The sequence below is a fragment of the Wolffia australiana genome, chromosome 4 (assembly GCF_029677425.1).
Source record: "Wolffia australiana isolate 7733 chromosome 4, ASM2967742v1".
Taxonomy (NCBI): Eukaryota; Viridiplantae; Streptophyta; class Magnoliopsida; order Alismatales; family Araceae; genus Wolffia; species Wolffia australiana.
Window position 1 is genome coordinate 2,670,001 of NC_135838.1, and position 21,368 is coordinate 2,691,368.

General features: G+C 39.8%; 2 protein-coding genes and 1 long non-coding RNA gene across 3 annotated transcripts; 1 reads left to right on the forward strand and 2 right to left on the reverse strand.

Moving 5' to 3' along the window:
- The first annotated feature begins 616 nt into the window (after positions 1-616).
- On the forward strand, positions 617-970 carry LOC144701948 (uncharacterized). The gene has a single exon (XM_078573777.1). The coding sequence runs from the start codon at positions 617-619 to the stop codon at positions 968-970; it is 354 nt and encodes a 117-aa protein (XP_078429903.1).
- Positions 971-3,407: 2,437 nt separating this feature from the next.
- Positions 3,408-6,484, reverse strand: LOC144701955 (uncharacterized). The gene is made up of 6 exons (XM_078573787.1): positions 6,377-6,484; positions 4,688-5,005; positions 3,794-4,580; positions 3,646-3,761; positions 3,506-3,565; positions 3,408-3,425 (listed from the first exon to the last, which is right to left on the reverse strand). The coding sequence occupies exons 1-6, from the start codon at positions 6,482-6,484 to the stop codon at positions 3,408-3,410; spliced, it is 1,407 nt and encodes a 468-aa protein (XP_078429913.1).
- A 2,459-nt stretch (positions 6,485-8,943) lies between these two features.
- LOC144702783 (uncharacterized) lies at positions 8,944-18,915 on the reverse strand. Its single transcript, XR_013581369.1, has 3 exons — positions 17,534-18,915; positions 10,068-10,140; positions 8,944-9,507 (listed from the first exon to the last, which is right to left on the reverse strand). It is a non-coding gene; the product is annotated as an uncharacterized LOC144702783 (long non-coding RNA).
- Between the last annotated feature and the right edge of the window lie 2,453 nt (positions 18,916-21,368).

Below are 21,368 nucleotides of genomic sequence, written 5' to 3' on the forward strand. Positions count from 1 at the left end.
ATTAATGCACACATAAATTTTATTAAATTATATCCCATTCCTACCTATTTTCTGGTCACCGGCAACTTATGTCAGTGTTTGGTATAGGAAGTGCAAAACTCGTGATTCAGCTTGCATTAACCTTGCCTATCAACTGTAGGCGGCGACAGAATAATGAAACAAAGTGACAGTAAAGTTAGCCAAAATAGGTGCATGAAAATACCTACTTCTCAAGTGGGACACGCAAATTTAATGCGATGTGGGCATTTAAATGCATAAAAAAGGAGTTGGTCACATCATCAATAAATTTTTTTTGTCCTATTGTTTGGCATTTTTATCTTGGCTGCCATTTATTTCGATCATTACATGACCCCACTTTCACAACCTACGTTTTGTAGTTTTATGGTTGTATGATTGGTATGATATTATTTCTGAACTAACCTTTCTTACCTCGCCAATCATGTGGTAATGGGTTATCACAGGGTTATATGTTTTGGTATTCTTATGAGTTAATTATGGTATCACAGGGTTACATACCGTACCTTCCTCTACGACTCTCGTCCCCTCTCTTCCTCCAAGCTCTCTCTCTCTCTCTCTCTAGTCTCAATCTTTCTCCACTCTCTCTCTCTCACTCGCAATGTCGCTCTCTCTCTCCAAGGGAAAAGACATGCGAGAGTGGGATTTCCATCAACAACAACAACACAACCAGTATTATCAGCGAGGAGGAGAGGAGGGGATGCCGGCGCAGCTGGGATGCCTGGTGTTCATCGTGCTCGGCCTGCTCTTCTTCTCGTGGCACGTCCACTACGAGGCCGCCGTGGACAGCGCCGTAGAGCAAGTCAAGCTCATCGTCGCTCTCTCTCCTCTCGTTCTCCTCCTCGCCGCGCGCTTCCTCTCCGCCGTCGACGCCCCCGCGACCCCCCGCGACGTGCCCTGGGGCGTCGCCTTCGTCCTCGTCGCCGTTCTCTTCTTGATCTCTCGCCGCTCCTAGTTTCTCTCTCTACCCTTGTCTTTCTTCTGTGACGAGTGTGTGGCTTTCTCTCTCTTTCTCTTATCTCTCTATGTCTGTCGTGCTTGTCTGTTTTCTCTTGTGGGTGGGTTGCGAGGCACGGTGTTTACGCCGTTTGGGCTTGTCTCTCTCTCTCTCTCTTTCTCTCTCTCTCTCTCTCTCTCTCTCTCTCTCTCTCTCGCTTGTTCCTTCTCGTGCTGCGCGCTTGAGATATTTCTCGTTCTCTGTTCAGTTTGGCCTATCTGTTGCGTTTCTCTTTCTCTCTCTCTCTCCTTCTCTCCGCTCTCCCTATCCGCTCTCCTTCTCTCTCTCTCCTCTCTCTATCCTCTCTCTATCCTCTCTCCTTCTTTCTCTTCCTCTCTCCTCTCTCTCTTCCTCTCTCCTCTCTCCTTCTCTCTCTTCCTTTCTCCTCTCTCTCCTCTCTCCTCTCTCTCTTCCTTTCTCCTCTATCTCCTCTCTCCTTCTCTCTCTTCCCCTCTCCTCTCTCTCCTCTCTCCTTCTCTCTCTTCCCCTCTCCTCTCTCTCCTCTCTCGTGCTCTCTCCCTCTCTCCTCTCTCTTCTCTCTCCTCTCTCCCTTACTCTCTCCTTCTCTCTCTTCTCTCTCCTATCTCCCTTACTCTCTCCTTCTCTCTCTTCTCTCTCTGTCTCTCCCTCCTCTCTGTCTCTCCTTCTCTCCCTCCTCTCTGTCTCTCCTTTCTCTTTCTCTCCCTCTCTCTCTTTCTTTCCCTCTCTCTCTCTCTCCTTTTTCTCTCTCTCTCTCTCCTTCTCTCTCTCTGTCTATCTCTCCTTTCTCTGTCTCTCCCTCCTCTCTGTCTCTCTTTCTCTCCCTCTCTCTCTGTTTCTCCTTCTCTCTTTTTCTCTCTCTCTCTCTCTCCCCCCCTCTCCCTCTCTCTCTCTCTCTCTCTCTCTCTCTCTCTCTCTCTCTCTCTCTCTCTCTCTCTCTCTCTCTCTCTCTCTCTCTCTCTCTCTCTCTCTCTCCCTCTCCCTCTCTCTCTATTCATTTGCCTTCTGTTTGTCTCTTCATTCAGCGCACCTGAGACGACCGGGTTCACTCCTTCTCTCCCTTGTTCTCTCCCGGGTTCTCTCCTTCTCTTCATTTGGCGGCTTACTGGTCAGTGTTTACGCCGTTTGTGCTTCTTTCCCTCTCTACCTTGTTTCCTCTCCTCCAGCGCGCTAGAGATGTGATAAACTCTCTCTCTCTCTCTATATACTTATGGCCTTTCTGTTTCATTTCTCTCTCTATCCTCTCTTCTTACGAGCTTTTTTTCTCTTTTATTCTCGGCTTCTTTTCTCTTACGAGCCTCTCTTCTCTTATCTTTTATTCTCGTCTTCTCTTCTCTATTCTTTTGCTCTATTCTATCCTCTCTTCTTACGAGCTTTTTTTCTCTTTTATTCTCGGCTTCTGTTCTCTTACGCGCTTCTCTTGACTTCTCTTTTATTCTCGTCTTCTCTTCTCTTACGAACTTCTCTTCTCTTCTCTTTTACTCTTGTCTTCTTCTCTTCTCTTTTATTCTCGTCTTCTCTTCTATATTCTTTTGCTCTATTCTATCCTCTCTTCTTACGAGCTTTTTTCCTCTTTTATTCTCGGCTTCTTTTCTCTTACGAGCCTCTCTTCTCTTCTCTTTTATTCTCGTCTTCTCTTCTCTATTTTTTTGCTCTATTCTATCCTCTCTTCTTACGAGCTTTTTTTCTCTTTTATTCTCGGCTTCTTTTCTCTTACGCGCTTCTCTTGACTTCTCTTTTATTCTCGTCTTCTCTTCTCTTCTCTTTTACTCTTGTCTTCTTCTCTTCTCTTAGGAGCCTCTCTTCTCTTATCTTTTATTCTCGTCTTCTCTTCTATATTCTTTTGCTCTATTCTATCCTCTCTTCTTACGAGCTTTTTTCCTCTTTTATTCTCGGCTTCTTTTCTCTTACGAGCCTCTCTTCTTTTCTCTTTTATTCTCGGCTTCTTTTTTCTTACGAGCCTCTCTTCTCTTATCTTTTATTCTCGTCTTCTCTTCTCTATTCTTTTGCTCTATTCTATCCTCTCTTCTTACGAGCTTTTTTTCTCTTTTATTCTCGGCTTGTTTTCTCTTACGAGCTTCTCTTCTCTTCTCGTTTATTCTTGTCTCCTCTTCTCCTAAATGATAGTTTTTCGATAAAGAAGAAGAGGAATAAGAGGAAGAAGAAGAGGAAGGAGGCGAAGAAGAAGATGAAGAAGAAGGAGAATAATAATAATAATAATAATAATAATAATAATAATAATAATAATAATAAGAAGAAGAAGAAGAGGAAGAAGTCTTACTGAGATGGAAAATGGCTGTCAAAATCTGCATACTGCTACTAAGTCACCTCCCCCCAAGTTAACCTCGTACATGCTGCTCCACCAGGCGTGAATTTACATGCAGTCTTCTAAAGATGGCTTGTAATTGTGCAGCGGTTATTTTGGTTTTGGTACCTATAAAATATGGCGATTGATTAATAACCGAGTACAAACCGAGTGCGGCATAGTTAATTAAAGTTAAGAAACAGCCAAACCTGTAACTTGATCATGCTCTTCAACAAGTTGATGAGTCCACTTGAAGAAGACTGTGATCCCTGCATTACGTGGTTAAACCTTTTTGTTTTAATGAAAACTGCGGCTATAAAGGAAGTTAGAAAAAAAACTCAATCCATACTTCGCATGCGCGTTGTTCTCTTCTATTGCCGCATGTCTTTCTGTTATGGCCGCCTTGGTTGCAGAGAGAGCAGTGCATTTGCACGCCTTTCTTGGTTAAGCTTAGACCACTTGGACCTGCCTCACTAACATTAGTTCTCCTTCTATGCTTCGGCCTTCCCGGTTGTTTCTTTGCCAATGGGGGGAAGAGGTAGCTTCCATTATTTCCTCCCCACATGTTTTTCCCATCGGCGGGATACCATAAGTATAAGCTATCTGGTATGAATCCCTCTTCAACAATTCGTTGACGTAGTCAGCAGGGTCGGCCCGGATAAAGTGAATGCAGGCAATAGAATGCGGGCATGGAATGCCCGTAATAGCCCAATATCTGCAGGTGCAGTGTTGGGCACACAGGTCAACCGCGTATCCTTCTCCATGTGTGCTAACCTCAAATTTAAGATGGCCTGCATGGATAACTCTGCATGCCCTACACTTGAGTCTGTTATCTTCGAGTACCAGTCTTGTCCGAGGGCATAAGGAATCAGCAGTCACCGAGAATATCTCCCTCTTCTTAACTATACGTTCCATGATTGTCGTTCTAATGTATTCCAACATATCGATGATGGGTTTAGCCCTACTCGGCAAGATGAAGCTATTGAAACACTCAGACATATTGTTATCAATAACATCATATTTCGGCTTGTCAGAAATAAAAGCCCTGCAAAACTTTTGTACGCCTACCTCTAGAAGAACTTGCACGGCTTCTGCTTTCAATGTGTTCATTTGTCCGATGACCCTCTCGAATCCTTCGCGGGTTGTGCACTTCACTGCTTTCCAAAATAGGTTCCTCAAAATGCCGTTGGAATGTCCCTTCTTTCTCCAATTTGCATAAATATGTCTTGCACAATTCTTATGCTCCGCATTTGGTAAAACACTTGCCACTGCATTCTCGAGACCCTGAGAGATGTCCAGACTTATCAAGGTATTAGTGCACAACATTGATTCTGCATCAGTCAAGTAAGTCTTAGAAAAAGTAGTATAAAGGGAACGACTTAATTAAATACCTTTTGTTGATCACTTATAATCGTCCAACCGTAGCCATCAACAATCCCTAAATCAGTCATCAGCAGGCTGATAAACCAAGTCCATGAAGCTTGATTCTCCCCTTCTACCACTGCCCAAGCTATAGGGAACATCTGGTTATTCCCATCCCTCCCCACGGCGCTCAACAACTGCCCTTTCAATTCGGTTTTCAGGAAACAACCATCCAAACAAATCACTGGTCTACAACCCTCAATGAACCCCCTTGCTAGAGATTCGAAGCCAATATAGAGTCTGCTAAACCTAGTCAAAGAATGATGAATGTCGTGCTGCACCTCCAACTAGAAAGTACCATTCATATTCACTTTTTTTAACTCAGCCACATAGCACGCTAGCATGTGATACTGCTCATTCAAAGAACCTTGAAGCATCTTGCGCGCCAAGGACCTTGCATTATAACAGGTGGGGCGTGAGACTACGATTCCATATTTTTATTGCAATTCTCGCAGCATATCTACTACCCTAAAGTTCATATCCCTTCGAATACTCTCTAAGAAGTGTTCTGCGATCCAACGATAATCGGCGTGTATATTTGTTGGATCCCTATAGCACCTATGTTCATCATTTAATGACTTTATAACAAAGGCCTCCCTCGTAGGACCCCAACTAGCATATAGCCTCCATGGACAATCTTTTTGGCATGCAACTTCCACTCTATTCTCCTTAGACCTTTCAAACCTAACATTAAACCCATTGCATATGGCGTAGTTCTTCACAGCTGCTTTTAACTGTGAACCTGATTGAAATGTCATGCCCAATTGAAATGTAATATTTTCTATGGGGCACCCAGGATCATATCTCGTAGCGCTGTTTGATGCCCAATTTTTTCCACCCTCGCCATCACTATAGAACTCTTTTTGATGTTCTTGTCTTCTACTCCTCTGCCCGTCAACAAATTCTTCATTCCATTCTTCGCTTGAATATCCATCGAGATCACTTGAGCACACATCGCTTGAATCCGGACCAAAAACAATACTTCAATCATCAGCCCTATCGGACAAGTAGACAGAAAAGAATAAATTTGTTAATTACACAGATGAAATCTAGGTGGGGCATATGATACTTACATTTTGCTTCTTCTTCCTCTTCTTCTTCTTCTTCTTCTTCTTCTTCTTCTCCTCCTTCTCCTTCTCCTTCTCCTTCTCCTTCTCCTTCTCCTTCTCCTTCTCCTTCTCCTTCTCCTTCTCCTTCTCCTTCTCCTTCTCCTTCTTCTTCTTCTTCTTCTTCTTTTTCCTCTTCCTCTTCCTCTTCCTCTTCCTTTTCTTCTTCTTCTTCTTCTTCTTCTTCTTCTCCTTCTCCTTCTCCTTCTCCTTCTCCTTCTCCTTCTCCTTCTCCTTCTCCTTCTTCTTCTTATCTCTTCTTATCTCTTCTTCTCTCTTCTTCTATTTCTTCTTCTTCTTCTTCTTCTTCTTCTTCTTCTTCTTCTTCTTCTTCTTCTTCTTCTTCTTCTTCCAACGAGAGAAAGGTGATGCGGCATTGAGGAGAGAGAATAACGGCGCGAATAGGGTTTGATGTGATATTCTCATGCTATTTATACCCGCCAGGAGAGAGGATCCACATACCCATTTACCACATCTGGTGAGCCTGCATCCCCGCCGTCCGTTAGACCAAACCCATCATCATCGCGACCGTCCAAACTTAACTAAACTCACCGTCATTAGCGATGGGCTTGTCCTTTGAGTTTCGGCTGCGAAGCTCTGCACGGCCATCTTCTGATTTTCCTTCTTCCTCGCCTTCTCCACCTTCAGCTGATTCCCCATTAACACGGCGCCAGCAACCATTAACCAAGTGAGATTAAAGAGAAGAGAAGCGAGGGTCTTAAGAGAAGAGAAGACAAGAGTAAAAGAGAAGAGAAGTGAAGTTCGTAAGAGAAGAGAAGACGAGAATAAAAGAGAAGTCAAGAGAAGCGCGTAAGAGAAAAGAAGCCGAGAATAAAAGAGAAAAAAAGCTCGTAAGAAGAGAGGATAGAATAGAGCAAAAGAATAGAGAAGAGAAGACGAGAATGTCTTGCTCAGATCTTGCTCAGATCTTGTTCGTAAGAGGAAACGTTTCATGTCTTGCTCAGATAAACGAGAACGCGCGGCAGACGGCGGCATCAACGACGGCAGACGGGCGGCATCGACGGCGAACATCGATGGGTGGCGTCGACGGCGAACACCGATGGGCGGCGTCGGCGGCGGCATCCGGATGCGGGCGGCGGCCGCCGACGAATTCGGCCGGCAGCGGGAGAAGGAGACGGGCGGCGGCGTGGGCGGAGGGACTCCACAGCGTCGTCCGCGGTCACACGGTGAGTCACCATGGTCGTTCTGTTATGTTCTCTTTATTCGCACAAAAAATTCGCACAAAAGAACCGCACAAGGGTCTGTTCTTTGTTCTGTTCATTTTCTGAGCGAAAATAAGAACGCACAAATCGCACATTCGCACAAAATTCGCACATTCGCACGAAATCCGCACAGTCGCACGAAATTCGCACAATTCGCACAATTCGCACATTCGCACAATTCGCACAAAATTCACACATTCGCACGAAATCCGCACATTTGCACGAAATTCGCACATTCGCACGAAATTCGCACATTCGCACAAAATTCGCACAGTTATTTGGAAAATTTGAAAAAAAAAATTTATTATTAATTTTTTAAAGAAAAAAAAATGGAATCGAAATTGACTGGCTCCAATCGAATTCGTTGTCCCTCCATTATTTTTCGTGCTCCTCTAGGTTGTCTAGCTTCCTAAGGACTAGATCATTTTCCTAATATCTTAATTAAGATATTATTTACATTCCTTAGCTCTTCCATGTGCTTTGGTAAGGAATAAGGATCCCTCTCTCTCTTTTGAACAATGATTGTAGTCCAATGTTCATTAAGATCCCATCTCTTACTTGTATTGCTGGAAATGCAATTTTATTTGTTTTGATTGTTCAGATGAGTGAGTATTTATTTTACTTTGTTCAAAATTTTGACATGAGGATCTGTTTCTTTTAATTCCCACCTTTCTGACTGGAGTTATCTTCCTACATAAACATTTGATCCTGATGATCAGAAAAGAGAAACATTAAATAGTAAGAAGCCAGAAAATGGGAGAAAAGTGGAGCAAGAAAATCATAAAATGTGGAAATTTTCATGCTTGGTATGATTTGATTCTGATGAATGAAAGCGTGAATCATCATAGAATCAGAGTAGAAAAAATTGAGAAAAATGGATCCAAAAAACTAAATTATGTGAATTTTTCATCCACGGTATGATTTGATCAAGAGTTAAATTCAGTTCTGCCGATTAATGTAAATTAATTTACATTAATTTTATTTCTTAAATGGAAACTAGATGAAGAGAGCAGAAAACATGATGAAAATTAATGTAAATTTCTTAATGGTTGGTTTGATTTAATCTGGAGAAAAAAAAATTGCCATAAAATCAGGGGCCAGAAAAATTGGAGCTATAAATATATTTAAATTTCTTCATGTTTGGTGCGCTTAGATAGATAGTTAAATTAGAGAGCAGAAAAATGGAGAAAATTAATGTGAATTTATTAAGGGCTGGTGTGATTTAATCTGGAGGAAAAAAAAAGAATCGCCAGAATAATAGAGGAAAATGGAGCTAAAAAATTAGAGGAAAATAGAATCAGAACGTAGAAAAATAGAGGAAATTTGAGAAAGAATTGGAGATAGAAATAGATGTGAATTTGTTCATGTTTCGTATGACTCGATCAAGAGTTAACTTAGAGAGCAGAAAAAATGGAGAAAATTAATGTGAATTTATTAATGGCTGGTTTTAATTTAATGAGGAAAAAAAAGAATCGCCAGAAAAATAGAGGGAAATGGAGCTACAAATTAGAGGAAAATAGAACCATAATGTAGAAAAACAGAGGAAATTTGAGAAAGAATGGGATCTAGAAATAGATGTAAATTTTTCATGTTTGATATGACTCGATCAAGAGTTCAGTTAGAGAGGAGAAAAAAATGGAGAAGATTAATGTAAATTTTATAATGGTTGGTTAGGTTCAGTCAGGAAAAAAAATTGCCATAAATAGAACAAATGGAGCTCGAAAATAAGAAAATGTGAATTTTCTCTTATTCTGTAGGATTTCGATCCTGAAGAAAAAGTAATAAAATAAAGTTACAAAATCAAAGGATTTGAATTTCTTTATGTGTGGTGCGATTCGAAGAGGAGAAAATAATAATAATAGAACAATCAGAAGCTAGAAAAAAGAAAGAATAGAGTAAATGGAAAAAAATATATCTAGAAAAGAGATGGATTTAATTTTCATCGTGATTTAGTTGATTCGATCAGGACGAAAAAAAAGATACACAGCAATCGAATGAAGTACTTCTTGCACACAATATTCCACGGTGCGGCTGCCTGGCATATGAAGCGTACAAGTTCCTCTTTTGTCCTCTCCGCCGTGCGCCCAGTGAAGCACAGATTTCTGGTAATCTGTCGATCAAATATGTTCGCCACAGATGGTTGGTTGGAAGAGGTCCCTTCTCGAGCCTTGAGTGCGTTATACTCTTTACGGTGCGAAGTCTGTAAATGACGCCATAGCACAGTGCTGCAGCTGTATTTGTTTTTCTCTACCGTCACTCCACGACCCCTGGGCCGAGCAGCACATAAATTGCATGTGAAAACCCTAGGCGCTACCGGGGTGAAGTGTACCCGAGCAGCGCATTCGTTCTTTCTCTTCTTTTGGGTTTCGCCAACAGTCCGCTCCGATGATGCGGAGCTCTGGGATGAAGCAGATGTGTTTGTTTCGTGTGTTCTAGTCATCGTAGGTTGCAAGTTCAAACCTAATAAAGATTCATAAAGATTGTCTGGAACGGCCAAGAAAAACAGGCAAAAAATAATAATAAAGATAACGAACAAATACTCATTTGTTTTAATACTCACATAATATGACATAATGCATTACATATCATGCAGATATAATTCAACAAATATTTTCAGTTGTACTGGGAAATACGACAAAGAAATTCAGCTGAATTAGAAAGGATGTTTCATTTTCTGAGCTGTGATACCAACATTGATCCAACTATTTCATTATTGAAAGTTGACCTCATTGTCCAAAGCTCAGCATAGACCAAATACAAAATCTTGAAGGAAAAGTAGTTGTAACGAATTCATGTCAAAAAATCAACAGTAATGCTATTATATAATCCCAGATGGGGGTAGATGCCATGATTAAGAAAGTATCTACTTCGGGGAAAAAAATTCTCATTCAATTTCCTTTTTTCCAGGAAACAGAAAATTAGAAAAAACGGGGTTCAATTACAAGAAGCAGTAGTAAACAATAAAGTACATGGAAGCAAAAAGATAATTAAAATAAATCAAGGCTTCCATGTTTTCATACCGTCTTGACCAAATGTAACCACTAAATTCCTGTCGGGATGGTGTGCAACTCCAATCACGCCCTTTTAATGAACCTGCAAGAGGAATAAGAGAAAAAAGAAAGTAAAGGAGGAAGAAAAAAAGGAATAGAGCAAAACTAGGTGAAGAAAATAGAAGAGGTTACAACGGTAGAATAAGAAAGTAAAGGAGAGAAAGAAAAGAGAATAAAAAAAATAGAGTACGAAATCGAAGAAGAATAAGAAGAGAAGTACACAAAGATCTCGGGAAATTTGTAAATCATTATGAAAATAAAATGTAAGGAAGAGCCAATTAATAATCAAGATTCATATGGACAGCACGGGATCAACAAATAACTGGTAAATCAACATAACAATAAGTTAAATACATAATTCCAGAAGATATTTTGAGTCTGTAGGAAAAAAATTTCCAGAAAGAGGTACAATATCGAGAAAAAATGTTATCATGAGGTATAATAATATTCCATTCTAACTAAACAGAAGATAGAAAAAAATAAATAACCAAATGTATATGAAAAATGTACTACACGGGAAATTTGGAAATTACTGAAAATAAAATCCAAGCAACCAAGAATTAGTAGGCGCAATTAATTATGAATCAGTCGGATCTCCACTGAGCAAGGTAAATCAACATATAATTGCAGGATAGGAAACGCTATGACACGGTAGAATAATATTCAATGCTATTTAAGTAGGAGATTGAAGGTGAGCAAAAAAAATACATGAATACAAACAAACATTGTAATAAATTGAAGGAAAAGATGAGATAGTGGACTGCAAAGAGAATTTCTGAGAATGTGGAGAAGAGACAAAAAAATTTGGGCAAAATGAACTGATCTTTATTACTGAACAGATGCCCCTTTTATACAAATTTTCACAGAGAGAGAGAGAGAGAGGTTAATGCTTTTGTCCAACGGTCAAAAACTGAACGTTGGAAAAAGCTGCAGAAGAGATTCCTTTTTCAAAAAGGACTTCCAACAGCTATATTTATAGCTGTTGGAGGCTGGGCCTGATATAAATCAGGCCCAGCATATATTAGGTCCTTAATGGACCTAATATATTCTCTAAATGGGCCCCTCACTATTGGGCCCTTAATGGGTCCTTAGTGGGCCGTTAATGGGCCCTTATTGGGCCTTTACTTAAATCCATTTTAGGTTAGTTTTTCCATTAGATCCCTAGGATTAGTCTATTACACGTACATGGCCTCAGTCCCATAAGTTAGTAAAATTAGCCCTAACTGGGCCGTGATGGTCTAACACCCCCCCTCAAGTTGGGTATAGATGTTAATCATGCCCAACTTGGACACCAAGGCCTGGAATTGTGGTCCTGGGATCCCCTTCATGAAAATGTCTGCAGTCTGCTCCAAGGTGGGAGTGTACTGTGGGATGATGAAGCCATCATCAATGCTCTGCTTGATGAAGTGTCTAGCCACTCGTGCGTGTTTGGTGCGTTCGTGCTGAACCGGATTCTTGGCCATGGCGATGGCCGACTTGCTATCTGAAAGAAGAGTCATACCTTTGCCTTGGTATAGATGTAGGTCTTGTAAGATGCCTTTCAACCACATGCCTTCACATACGCCCTTTTTTAAGGCCCGAAGCTCTACTTCAGCACTCCAAAGGGAAACTTCTTTCTGCTTTTTACTACGCCATGTAACAAGGTTACCTCCAATGAAGCTACAATAGCCGGACGTGGATCGGCTGTCCTCGAAGGAACCTGCATAATCAGAGTCAGTAAAAAGAACTACACTAGGCTCACCTCCTGGTCGGAACAGTAGGCGTTGTCCAATAGAACCCTTGAGGTAGGACAGAATCCGATCTGCTGCTCCTTGATGTGACTCTCGTGGGTCGTTCATGAACTGGCTGAGGGAATTCACAGCAAAAGCTATGTCTGGCCTTGTGTGGTTCAAATAGAGCAACCTGCCAATGAGTCTTTGAAATGATGACTTGTCGATTGGGGCATCTTTGTCATGCTGTTCTGCCTTTAACTTCACATTGACATCAACTGGAGTAGCTGATGGTCTGCAGTCCAATTTTCCTGTTTCCTTTAGTAAATCCAGGATATACTTATGTTGAGTGAGTAAATTCCCCGATTTTGAATAGGCAACTTCAATTACTAGAAAATATGTCAAAAGCCCTAAAGCTTTGATGTCAAATGATGACGAAAGATGCTTCTCAAGCCTCTGGACTTCTTCATGGTCATTTCCCGTGATAATGATGTCATCTACATACACTATTAAAACTGCTAATTTTCCCTCCTCACCATGCTTTATAAAGAGGGTGTGATCTCCCTCACTTTGGAGGTATCCAGCTGCGATCATGGCCTTTGAAAACTTACCAAACCAGGCCCTGGGAGACTGTTTAAGTCCATATAACGACTTTCTGAGATGGCATACATCCCCAGCTCTTATACTCAAGGAATATCCAGGGGGTGGTGCCATGTATACCTCTTCCGCTAAGTCTCCATGTAAGAAAGCGTTCTTTACGTCGTACTGGTATAGTTTCTATCCTAGTATTGCTGCAAGGGAAATCAAAACTCTTACCGTATTTAGTTTGGCCACCGGGGCAAATGTCTCATTGTAATCAATACCATAGGACTGGGTGAATCCTTGAGCTACCAATCGGGACTTGTACCTAGCAATTGATCCATCCGAGTGATGTTTGATGGTAAATACCCATCTACTGCCTACTACCTTTTTTCCAGCCGGGAGTGGGCACAACTCCCAAGTACCGTTTCTTTCTAGTGCTCCCATTTCTTCATCCATCGCTTTCTTCCACTCGGGGTAGGTCATAGCTTCTTTGACGCTCTTTGGGACCGATACTGTCATCAATGCTTGAACAACTCTATTATATTCTGGAGATATCCGAATGTACGAAACATAATTGCTTACTGGATAAAGTTTAGTTTTTGTCCACCTTCGCTCACTTTTGCTGATGGCAATGGACCACCCATTGTTACTTGGATGATCCTCAATAGCAGGGGATATTTCTTCACTTGGAACTTCCTCTGGTGTATGGAATTCCTCCTCAGCCGGACTTGGAGCTGTGCTCTCATCGGATTCTTGTTCACTATGTTCCGGTGATGGAATTCGGCTGGGCTCACCATCCTCAATGTCTGTCTCACTGGAGTCCAGATAGAGATCCGACCTAACTGTTTCATCATGAAACATTCGAAACTCGTCAAATTTAATGTCTGATGAAATGAAGAATCTTCTGGAGCTTGGGTGATAACATTTGTAGCCTTTTTGAGTGGTGGAGTATCCCAGAAACACACATTTCATGGCCCTATGGTCCAATTTTCCTACATGATGTACGTGGACATACACTGTACAACCAAACACCTTGGCTGGCAGATTAGTTCTCAAAGAAACACTTAGGAATTCAGAAGATAAAAGGTTAATAGGTGCATAAAAATTCAATGTTTTTGATACTGTCCTATTAATCAGATGGGTGGTTGTTGCTACTGCTTCAGCCCAATAATTCTTAGGGCAATTTCCCTGGAATAGAAGTGCTCTAGCAGATGACATAATATGCCCAATTTTCCTCTCAGCAAGCCCATTTTGTTGAGGGGTATTCACACAGGATGACTGGTGAATTATCCCATTTGCTTCCATGTATTGATTAACTTCTCCACATAAGTATTCCCTAGCATTATCAGATCTGAAGTTCTTAACCTTCTTACCAAACTGATTGTGAATCATTTCACAGAACAGAGTAATAATAGATGGGACTTCAGCCTTAGATTTCAGTAGATATACCCACGTATATCTAGAAAAATCATCCACAAATAGGATGAACCACCGATGATGTGCCAAGCCGGATATGGAGCAAGGTCCCCATACGTCACTATGGACAAATTCAAATGCAGAGAGGGCCCTATGATTCGTACTTGGATAGGGTGACCATTTGTGTTTAGCGAATTGACAACTTTCGCAATTAAGGTGCTCAAACGAAATTCCTTTAAATAATTGAGGATGTGAATGTTTCAAAATATGAAATGAGGGGTGTCCTAGTCTCCTATGGAGAAGGATGACCCGTTCTTCGCTTTGGGCAGCATAGGTCACCTTCTGCTCCCCATCCTCCCTTAGATCGTCTAGCAAGAGAAGCCCTCCTCTCCTGCTAACAAACGAAATCCTCTGCCCGGTACCCTTTAGGCAGAGAAAACATGAATCAGAGTCTAAAATAAACCGCCACCCGGTATCATCTACCAACTGAATTAAAGACAAAAGATTAGCCTTTAATTCTGGGACATGTAACACTCCTTCCAATCTCTTTCCTTTAATCATGATAGTCCATCTTCCTGCTACTTCTAAGATTCCCCCATTTGCAGTAAATACTTAAAGATCCTTTGTTTCAATCTCATAGGATTGAAACAGTGTCTTGTGAGGTGACATATGGTCTGTCGCCCTTGAATCTAAAACCCAAGATGCCGAAATTGACCTAGTATTCTTAAATGTTGTAAATGCAAAGTGCTTACCCGACTGTACCAATGATGCGGAGCTCATTTTCTGCAAAATCTTGCTTACTTCAGACTGTATCATCTTCTGGATTTCGCTTCCTGCCTCATTTCTTTCAGTAGAGAGAGGTTCCCCCCCTCACTAGCCACGTAGGCCTTCTTGTGCTGCCCTGGATTCCAGGTGCCTTTCCGTATCTGTTCTTCCTTCCACGCCAGCTTCCGGCAGTCCTTTTTGATGTGGCCGGTCTTCCTGCAATATCCACAGACTAGGTCCGAAGTATTACCTTCCTTCGGTGTTGCTTTCTGATGTTGGGGTGCCAGAGATGGCGCAGAGGTGTTTTGCGGCTCCTTCTTGGCTAGATGAGCTGCTGTAGTAGGGATGGGGGCCTCACCATTTTTAGTGCCGAGTTTCTTCCGGCTCTCTGCTCCTTGAAGCTCAGAAATTGCCTCTGCCAATGTAGGAAATCATTCCCTATGCAGCAGTTGACCCCGTAGAGTCTCATATTCCGGATTCAGACCCATCAGAAACTGAAGGGTTCTGAACTTGACTTCTCTAGTATAAGAGGGTGAACTCTTATCACCTGTGGGCCAGAGGACATCCAGCTCTCTCCAAATGGCCTTCAGTCGTGTAGAATAGGTGGAGATCGTCAAGCTCCCTTGCTTTAGTGTATGTTCTTGTTCTCGCAGATCATACACTCGAAAATCGCCGTGCATTTCTGCACACGACTTCTTAATTTCCTGCCATAGATCTCGAACGCAGCTGATCAGGAGATAATCATCTCGCTGTTTGTCCTCCATGTTCTTGATCATCCAATTCATGATGAGAGCCTCTTCAGACTCCTAGACTTCTTTGCGCGGATCTTCTTCTGCAGGCGCCTCATCAGACAAGTGTCTGCCCAGATACATCGCCTTGAGGGTTCTCTCAGCGATCGTCACCCATTTTTGGCCGTTAAGGCCATTGTACTTCATGACCAAATCGGGCAAAACAAGCCTGGTCTGGACTGGGGCGGTGACGAGGGCAGTAACTTGAGCATTTGGAGCTGTGGGAGTAGCCTTGGATGAAAGCTCTTCCACTTCCTTTACTGATTTTTCCGCCATTCTGGTTCTGGTTTTGCCACCCATAATTTCCAAAAATAAGAGTAGATTCTCACCAAAAAGAAGGGGCCTGCCTCTTGGATTAAGAGCAGGGAATTTCAGCTGCTGAAGATGCACTAACTCAGGGAGAAATCCTCTGAGAAAGCCACCCACAATTGATGTCCTGCTTCGTGACGGAAGACAAGGGAAGAAACTGCAAAGGAGCACTTGGATCAGGGAGATAACTCTCTCTGAGAAGCCTCCAACCACACTGCACTCTTGAATTCTGCTGAATTCAGGATCAGAAATGCTTTGATACCATGTAATAAATTGAAGGAAAAGATGAGATAGTGGACTGCAGAGAGAATTTCTGAGAATGTGGAGAAGAGACAGAAAAATTTGGGCAAAATGAACTGATCTTTATTACTGAACAGATGCCCCTTTTATACAAATTTTCACAGAGAGAGAGAGAGAGAGGTTAATGCTTTTGTCCAACGGTCAAAAACTGAACGTTGGAAAAAGCTGCAGAAGAGATTCCTTTTTCAAAAAGGACTTCCAACAGCTATATTTATAGCTGTTGGAGGCTGGGCCTGATATAAATCAGGCCCAGCATATATTAGGTCCTTAATGGACCTAATATATTCTCTAAATGGGCCCCTCACTATTGGGCCCTTAATGGGTCCTTAGTGGGCCGTTAATGGGCCCTTATTGGGCCTTTACTTAAATCCATTTTAGGTTAGTTTTTCCATTAGATCCCTAGGATTAGTCTATTACACGTACATGGCCTCAGTCCCATAAGTTAGTAAAATTAGCCCTAACTGGGCCGTGATTATCTAACAAACATATTGCTCGGGAACTTTCCAAATCACTGTGAAAATAAAATCATAGGAATAACAAATCAATAGGCACGATGAATTCTGATCAACATGATCCAAAAATGGTGCAGCAAATCAAGATATCAATAGGAAAAATAAACAGAAGATAAAAAAAAATATTGGTCATGATTAAAGATGATGGAACAGAAAAAATATTTAGTTGGCACAAAGCAATAATTGTTTTTCTTGATTTCTTGATTTCTCATGATTAAAGATGATGGAACAGAAAAAAGGATTAATTCAGTCCTATCAAGATATTATAAAAAAATTCCTGTCAACGTGATATCTAATAGTGATCCAATTGTTGGTATTTTTAATTTATATTCAATAATAAGTATCGTCTTAAAAAACTGACGTACAGCAGTTACTGTAAAGTTCAAATCAAATTTATATATTTTAATAAAATAATCTTTGCATATCTATTATCTTATTGTGATAAAAAAATTATAAGTACTATTTAAACAACAACTTAAGTATTTATAGTAGTAAATAAAGAAAATTCATTTTAAATTAATTAAAGTATTTTCAGATAAAGTTTAATGACGAACTTTTCACTTAATAGTGCAATTTTGTGCGATGTGTGATGCAAATTTCTGGACACTTTTGGTTTGGTGTGGCCAAATTTTTGCACTTGATACAAAAATGGCCTTCTGAAGGATTTTGATTTTTGGGGTATAAAGGGCATGGAGAATTCATCCATTAAATGAATTAGGAGACAATAAGTTAGGCTCCTAATAGAAGTAAATGTGGGTACAGAGGTATGCATTATGAGGAAATAATCAAAGCAAATTATTGAATCAATAAAAAAATTTCTCAATGGTCTTAAAAAAAAAATTCAAACGGAAACCCCACCCACTTTAGCATACTTTGATAAAAACCAAGACATCTAAATAATCAAAATTAGATTCTCTAGTTTGGCTACACCAAATTACTTACTTATTATTCAAGGTGTCATGTTTATACAGCAAATTATGATATGAGGAAACTATTTAAATTAAATTTAGCATAGACAAAGACTAGGCACGTAATCAAAGGGAAAAATTATGTACCTGAAAGGCAGTGACCTTTAGAGCTAGAGGGCAGTAGGCGGGGTGGGCCGAGACCGGCTAATGTTAAGTCCACGCACCTGAGGAAGTCAACGCAGATGACATCACCCGTTGACCTCTGATCTATGTAAAGTTTTTTTAAAACAACGGCAGAGTAGGAAATTAAAGAAGAAGAAGAAGAGGAGAAAAAAAGAAACAGAAGATAAGAAAAACAATTATTGCTCAAGATTAAAGATGATGGAACAGAAAAATGGATTAATTCAATCCTATCAAGATATTATAAATAAACAAGAAACAAGAAGAAGCAGAGACAAACAAGGCAGAGAAAAAAAATAATGAGACGTAGAGTTGGGAAATTAACAAGAGGAAGAAGAGAAAGAAAGTAAAGTGGAACAAAGAGGAAGAAAAAAAAGATTAGAGCAAAACGAGGTGGAGAAAATAGAAGAGATTACAACGGTAGAATAAGAAAATAAAGGAGAGAAAGAAAAGAGAATAAAAAATTAGAGTGGGAAATGGAAGCAGAATAAGAAGAGGAAAAAACCAGAGATATAGAAGAAGAGAACAAATCAGAGAGGAGAGAAATAACTGGGAGAAAAACAGAAATAATTTGGTAGAATAGGAAAGTAAAGAATTAGAGTAAGAGAAATTAATAACAAGAGGATAAACTATTACTAATAAATCAAGAAACAAGAAGAAGAAGAGACAAACGAGGCAGAGGAAAAAAATAATGAGACGTAGAGTTGGGAAATTAAAAAGAGGAAGAAGAGAAAGAAAGTAAAGAGGAAGAAAGAGGAAGAAAAAAAAGAAAAGATCAAAACGAGTTGGAGAAAATAGAAGAGGAAACAACGGCAGAATAGGAAAATAAAGAAGAAGAAGAAGAGGAGAAAAAAAGAAACGGAAGATAAGAAAACCAATTATTGCTCAAAGTTAAAGATGATGGAACAGAAAATTGGAGAGATTCAATCCTATCAAGATATTATAAATAAACAAGAAACAAGAAGAAGAAGAGACAAACAAGGCAGAGGAAAAAAATAATGAGACGTAGAGTTGGGAAATTAACAGGAGGAAGAAGAGAAAGAAAGTAAAGAGGAACAAAGAGGAAGAAAAAAAAGAATAGAGCAAAACGAGGTGGAGAAAATAGATTTCTCTCTGCCAAGGAAAAACAGTTTTGAATGTTAGATTTTTCTCTGCGTGAACATCCAAACCATACAACATTCTCCAGCTTTTGGGAAAGATAAAATAATAGGCATAAGAGAAGAAACAAGAATAAGAAGAATATGGAGAAGAAGAGAGCGGCGTCGGCATCGGCGTCGGCGAGAGGCGACTTGGCAGGGGAGTGCGGGAGAAGGAGAGAGCGGGAGAAGGAGAGGAGAAGCGAGAGACGTTTTTCGATTTTTTTCTTTTGAATTGGATTTTTACTTTTTTTAATTTACCTAAAAAGAATTCGCACAATTCGAACAAACCGAACCGCACAGGGGTTTGTGCGAATTGCGGTTCCTTTCATTGTGCGTTCTTTTCAGAAAATCCGAACAGAACGCACAATTCGCACGGATTCGCACAAAGCGAACCGCACGACCATGTCTAGCGGTGACGCGGATGCCACCGTGGAGTCCACCTGGGTGCCACGGTGGCCGCCGCGTCACCCTTTGACCGGAGGTGGGGAAAAAAATTTTCGACGCCAAATGGCGACATCTCATTCGTCAGGGCTATTTTTTTTACAAAGTTGAAAGTTCAGGCTACAATCTTTACAAAACTGAAAGTTGGGGCTCTTTCATAGTATTATCCCAAAAACTTTTAAAAAAAGAAAACTCAGATTTTCGTTCTAACATTACAATGAATCATTAAAAGTATTAAAATAAAACTATGTATATAGTTTATGACTTATAAAAAAAATGTTAATGAAATTAATGTGCTAAAATTGTGCTAAAATATTATATATTCAAGAAAAGCCAGAAATTTAGTCTAGAGCTGCAATAAATCATTAAATTTATACTTAAATGAAATTTATGGATCATTTAAATGAAAATATGTGAATGAAATACACTATTTTTTATTTGTTCCTTCACTCTCAGGTTGCAAACAACGGCAGTCTTAGCGAGAGGGAAATATTATTTTATCACTCACAAAAGTATAAACAAGGAAATAAAATGAACATATAATAATAAAAGAACTATATGAAGTGTCCACAATGCAATTTGCAAATAGGAAACTGAGGATATTTTTTGGCTTCTTAGTAGGGTAGTTTTGTACTTACTAGCCTCAATTCCAACTCATTATCCTCTCCCTCTATACAGTCATCTATATTCTTATTTAAATACGTCCGTAAGACTTAAATATGTATGTAGATCACTTAAACTCTATAGATTACATGTATTCGAAAGAAGGATATTAAAGGAACATACATACTGCTATATATGATAAGATAACTATATGAACAACCCTCATAAATTTAAAATATAACATTGACATGGTTTTGCAACTTCTTAGTGGGCCATTATTGTAGTTACTTGTCCATATTCCAGCCCACTATCCTCCTCTATTTACTCATCTATATTCCCACCCATATATACATATATGTAGCCCTTAAAATCTATAGATCTCTTATATCAGAAATATTTTTTTTAATGAACGTATTTATTAGTTTGTTTAATAATATAATATATGAAGGCCCCTCTTTACAAATTGCAACTAGGTAACTAAGGAGGCTTTGTAGCTTCTAGGAGAGCCATTTTTGTAAATGATATCCATCATCCATCCCATTACCCTACCCCTACATTCAATCGTCTATATTATTGTATTAATACAGCCCCAAGAGTATTATACGAATATACAGTCCTTAAATTCTATACATCTTACCTATCAGAAATAAGGATATTTCAGGAACATATAATGCCAATTTAAATAATATGATAGTACAAAAAAAACCTTCTTTGAAAATTAAAATTTGGAAACTGAGGAGGCTTTGTAGCTTCTTAGGGGGTCATTCCTATAAATGCTGGCCCATTTTCAAGCCGTCTATCCTCCACTTCTATTTAATCATCTATATTCTCATATTTTTACAACCCTTAAACTCTATATATTTCATATATTAAAAATAAGGATACTAGAGGAACATATTATACAACTTTGTATAATAAAATAATTTATGAATAACCCTCTTTTCCCAATGACAACTAGGAAACACAGGCTTTGCAGCTTCTTAGTGGGTCATTTCTGTACTTACTGACCCAGCTTCCATCCCATCATCCCCCCTCTAGTCAATAATCTATATTGTCATATATTCAGGCCCTTAACTTTATCGATTTCATACATTCAAAATAAGGACATTAAAGTAACATATAATACTAATTCGTACAATATGATAATATATACATAACTTTTTTTTGCAAATTGAAACTAAGAAATTGAGGCTTTGCAGCTTCTTAGTGGGCCATTTCTATACACACTGTCCCATTTTCCAGCACATCATTCTCTCCCTCTATTTAATCATATATGTTCACAGTTCTATACAATCCTTAAACTCGATAGATTTCATCTATCAGAAAAGAGAATATTAAATGAACATATAATACTACTCTATGTAATAAGATGGTACTTGATTAATCCTCTTTGCAAAATTGCAATTAGGAAACTGCGGAGGCTTTGGAGCTCCTTAATTGGCCATTTCTGTACTTATCGGCCCATTTGAAGCCCGTTATCCCCTCTCTATTTAATCATCTTTACTCTCACATATAGTGCACAAACGTGAACGGGACGATTATTTTGTCCATGGATGAAAAAAATCATCACGTCCGGGTGTTCGAACGAATGACAGATCATAGAATCATCCACCAGTCTC

Coding starts and splice junctions, on each gene's coding strand:
- LOC144701948 (XM_078573777.1), top strand. CDS start 617: ATGTCGCTCTCTCTCTCCAAGGGAAAAGACATGCGAGAGTGGGATTTC.
- LOC144701955 (XM_078573787.1), bottom strand. CDS start 6,484: ATGGGGAATCAGCTGAAGGTGGAGAAGGCGAGGAAGAAGGAAAATCAG. Junction 3,762..3,793: donor AAACAACCGGGAAGGCCGAA/GCATAGAAGGAG, acceptor TTAGTGAGGCAG/GTCCAAGTGGTCTAAGCTTA. Junction 3,566..3,645: donor GAGAACAACGCGCATGCGAA/GTATGGATTGAG, acceptor CACGTAATGCAG/GGATCACAGTCTTCTTCAAG.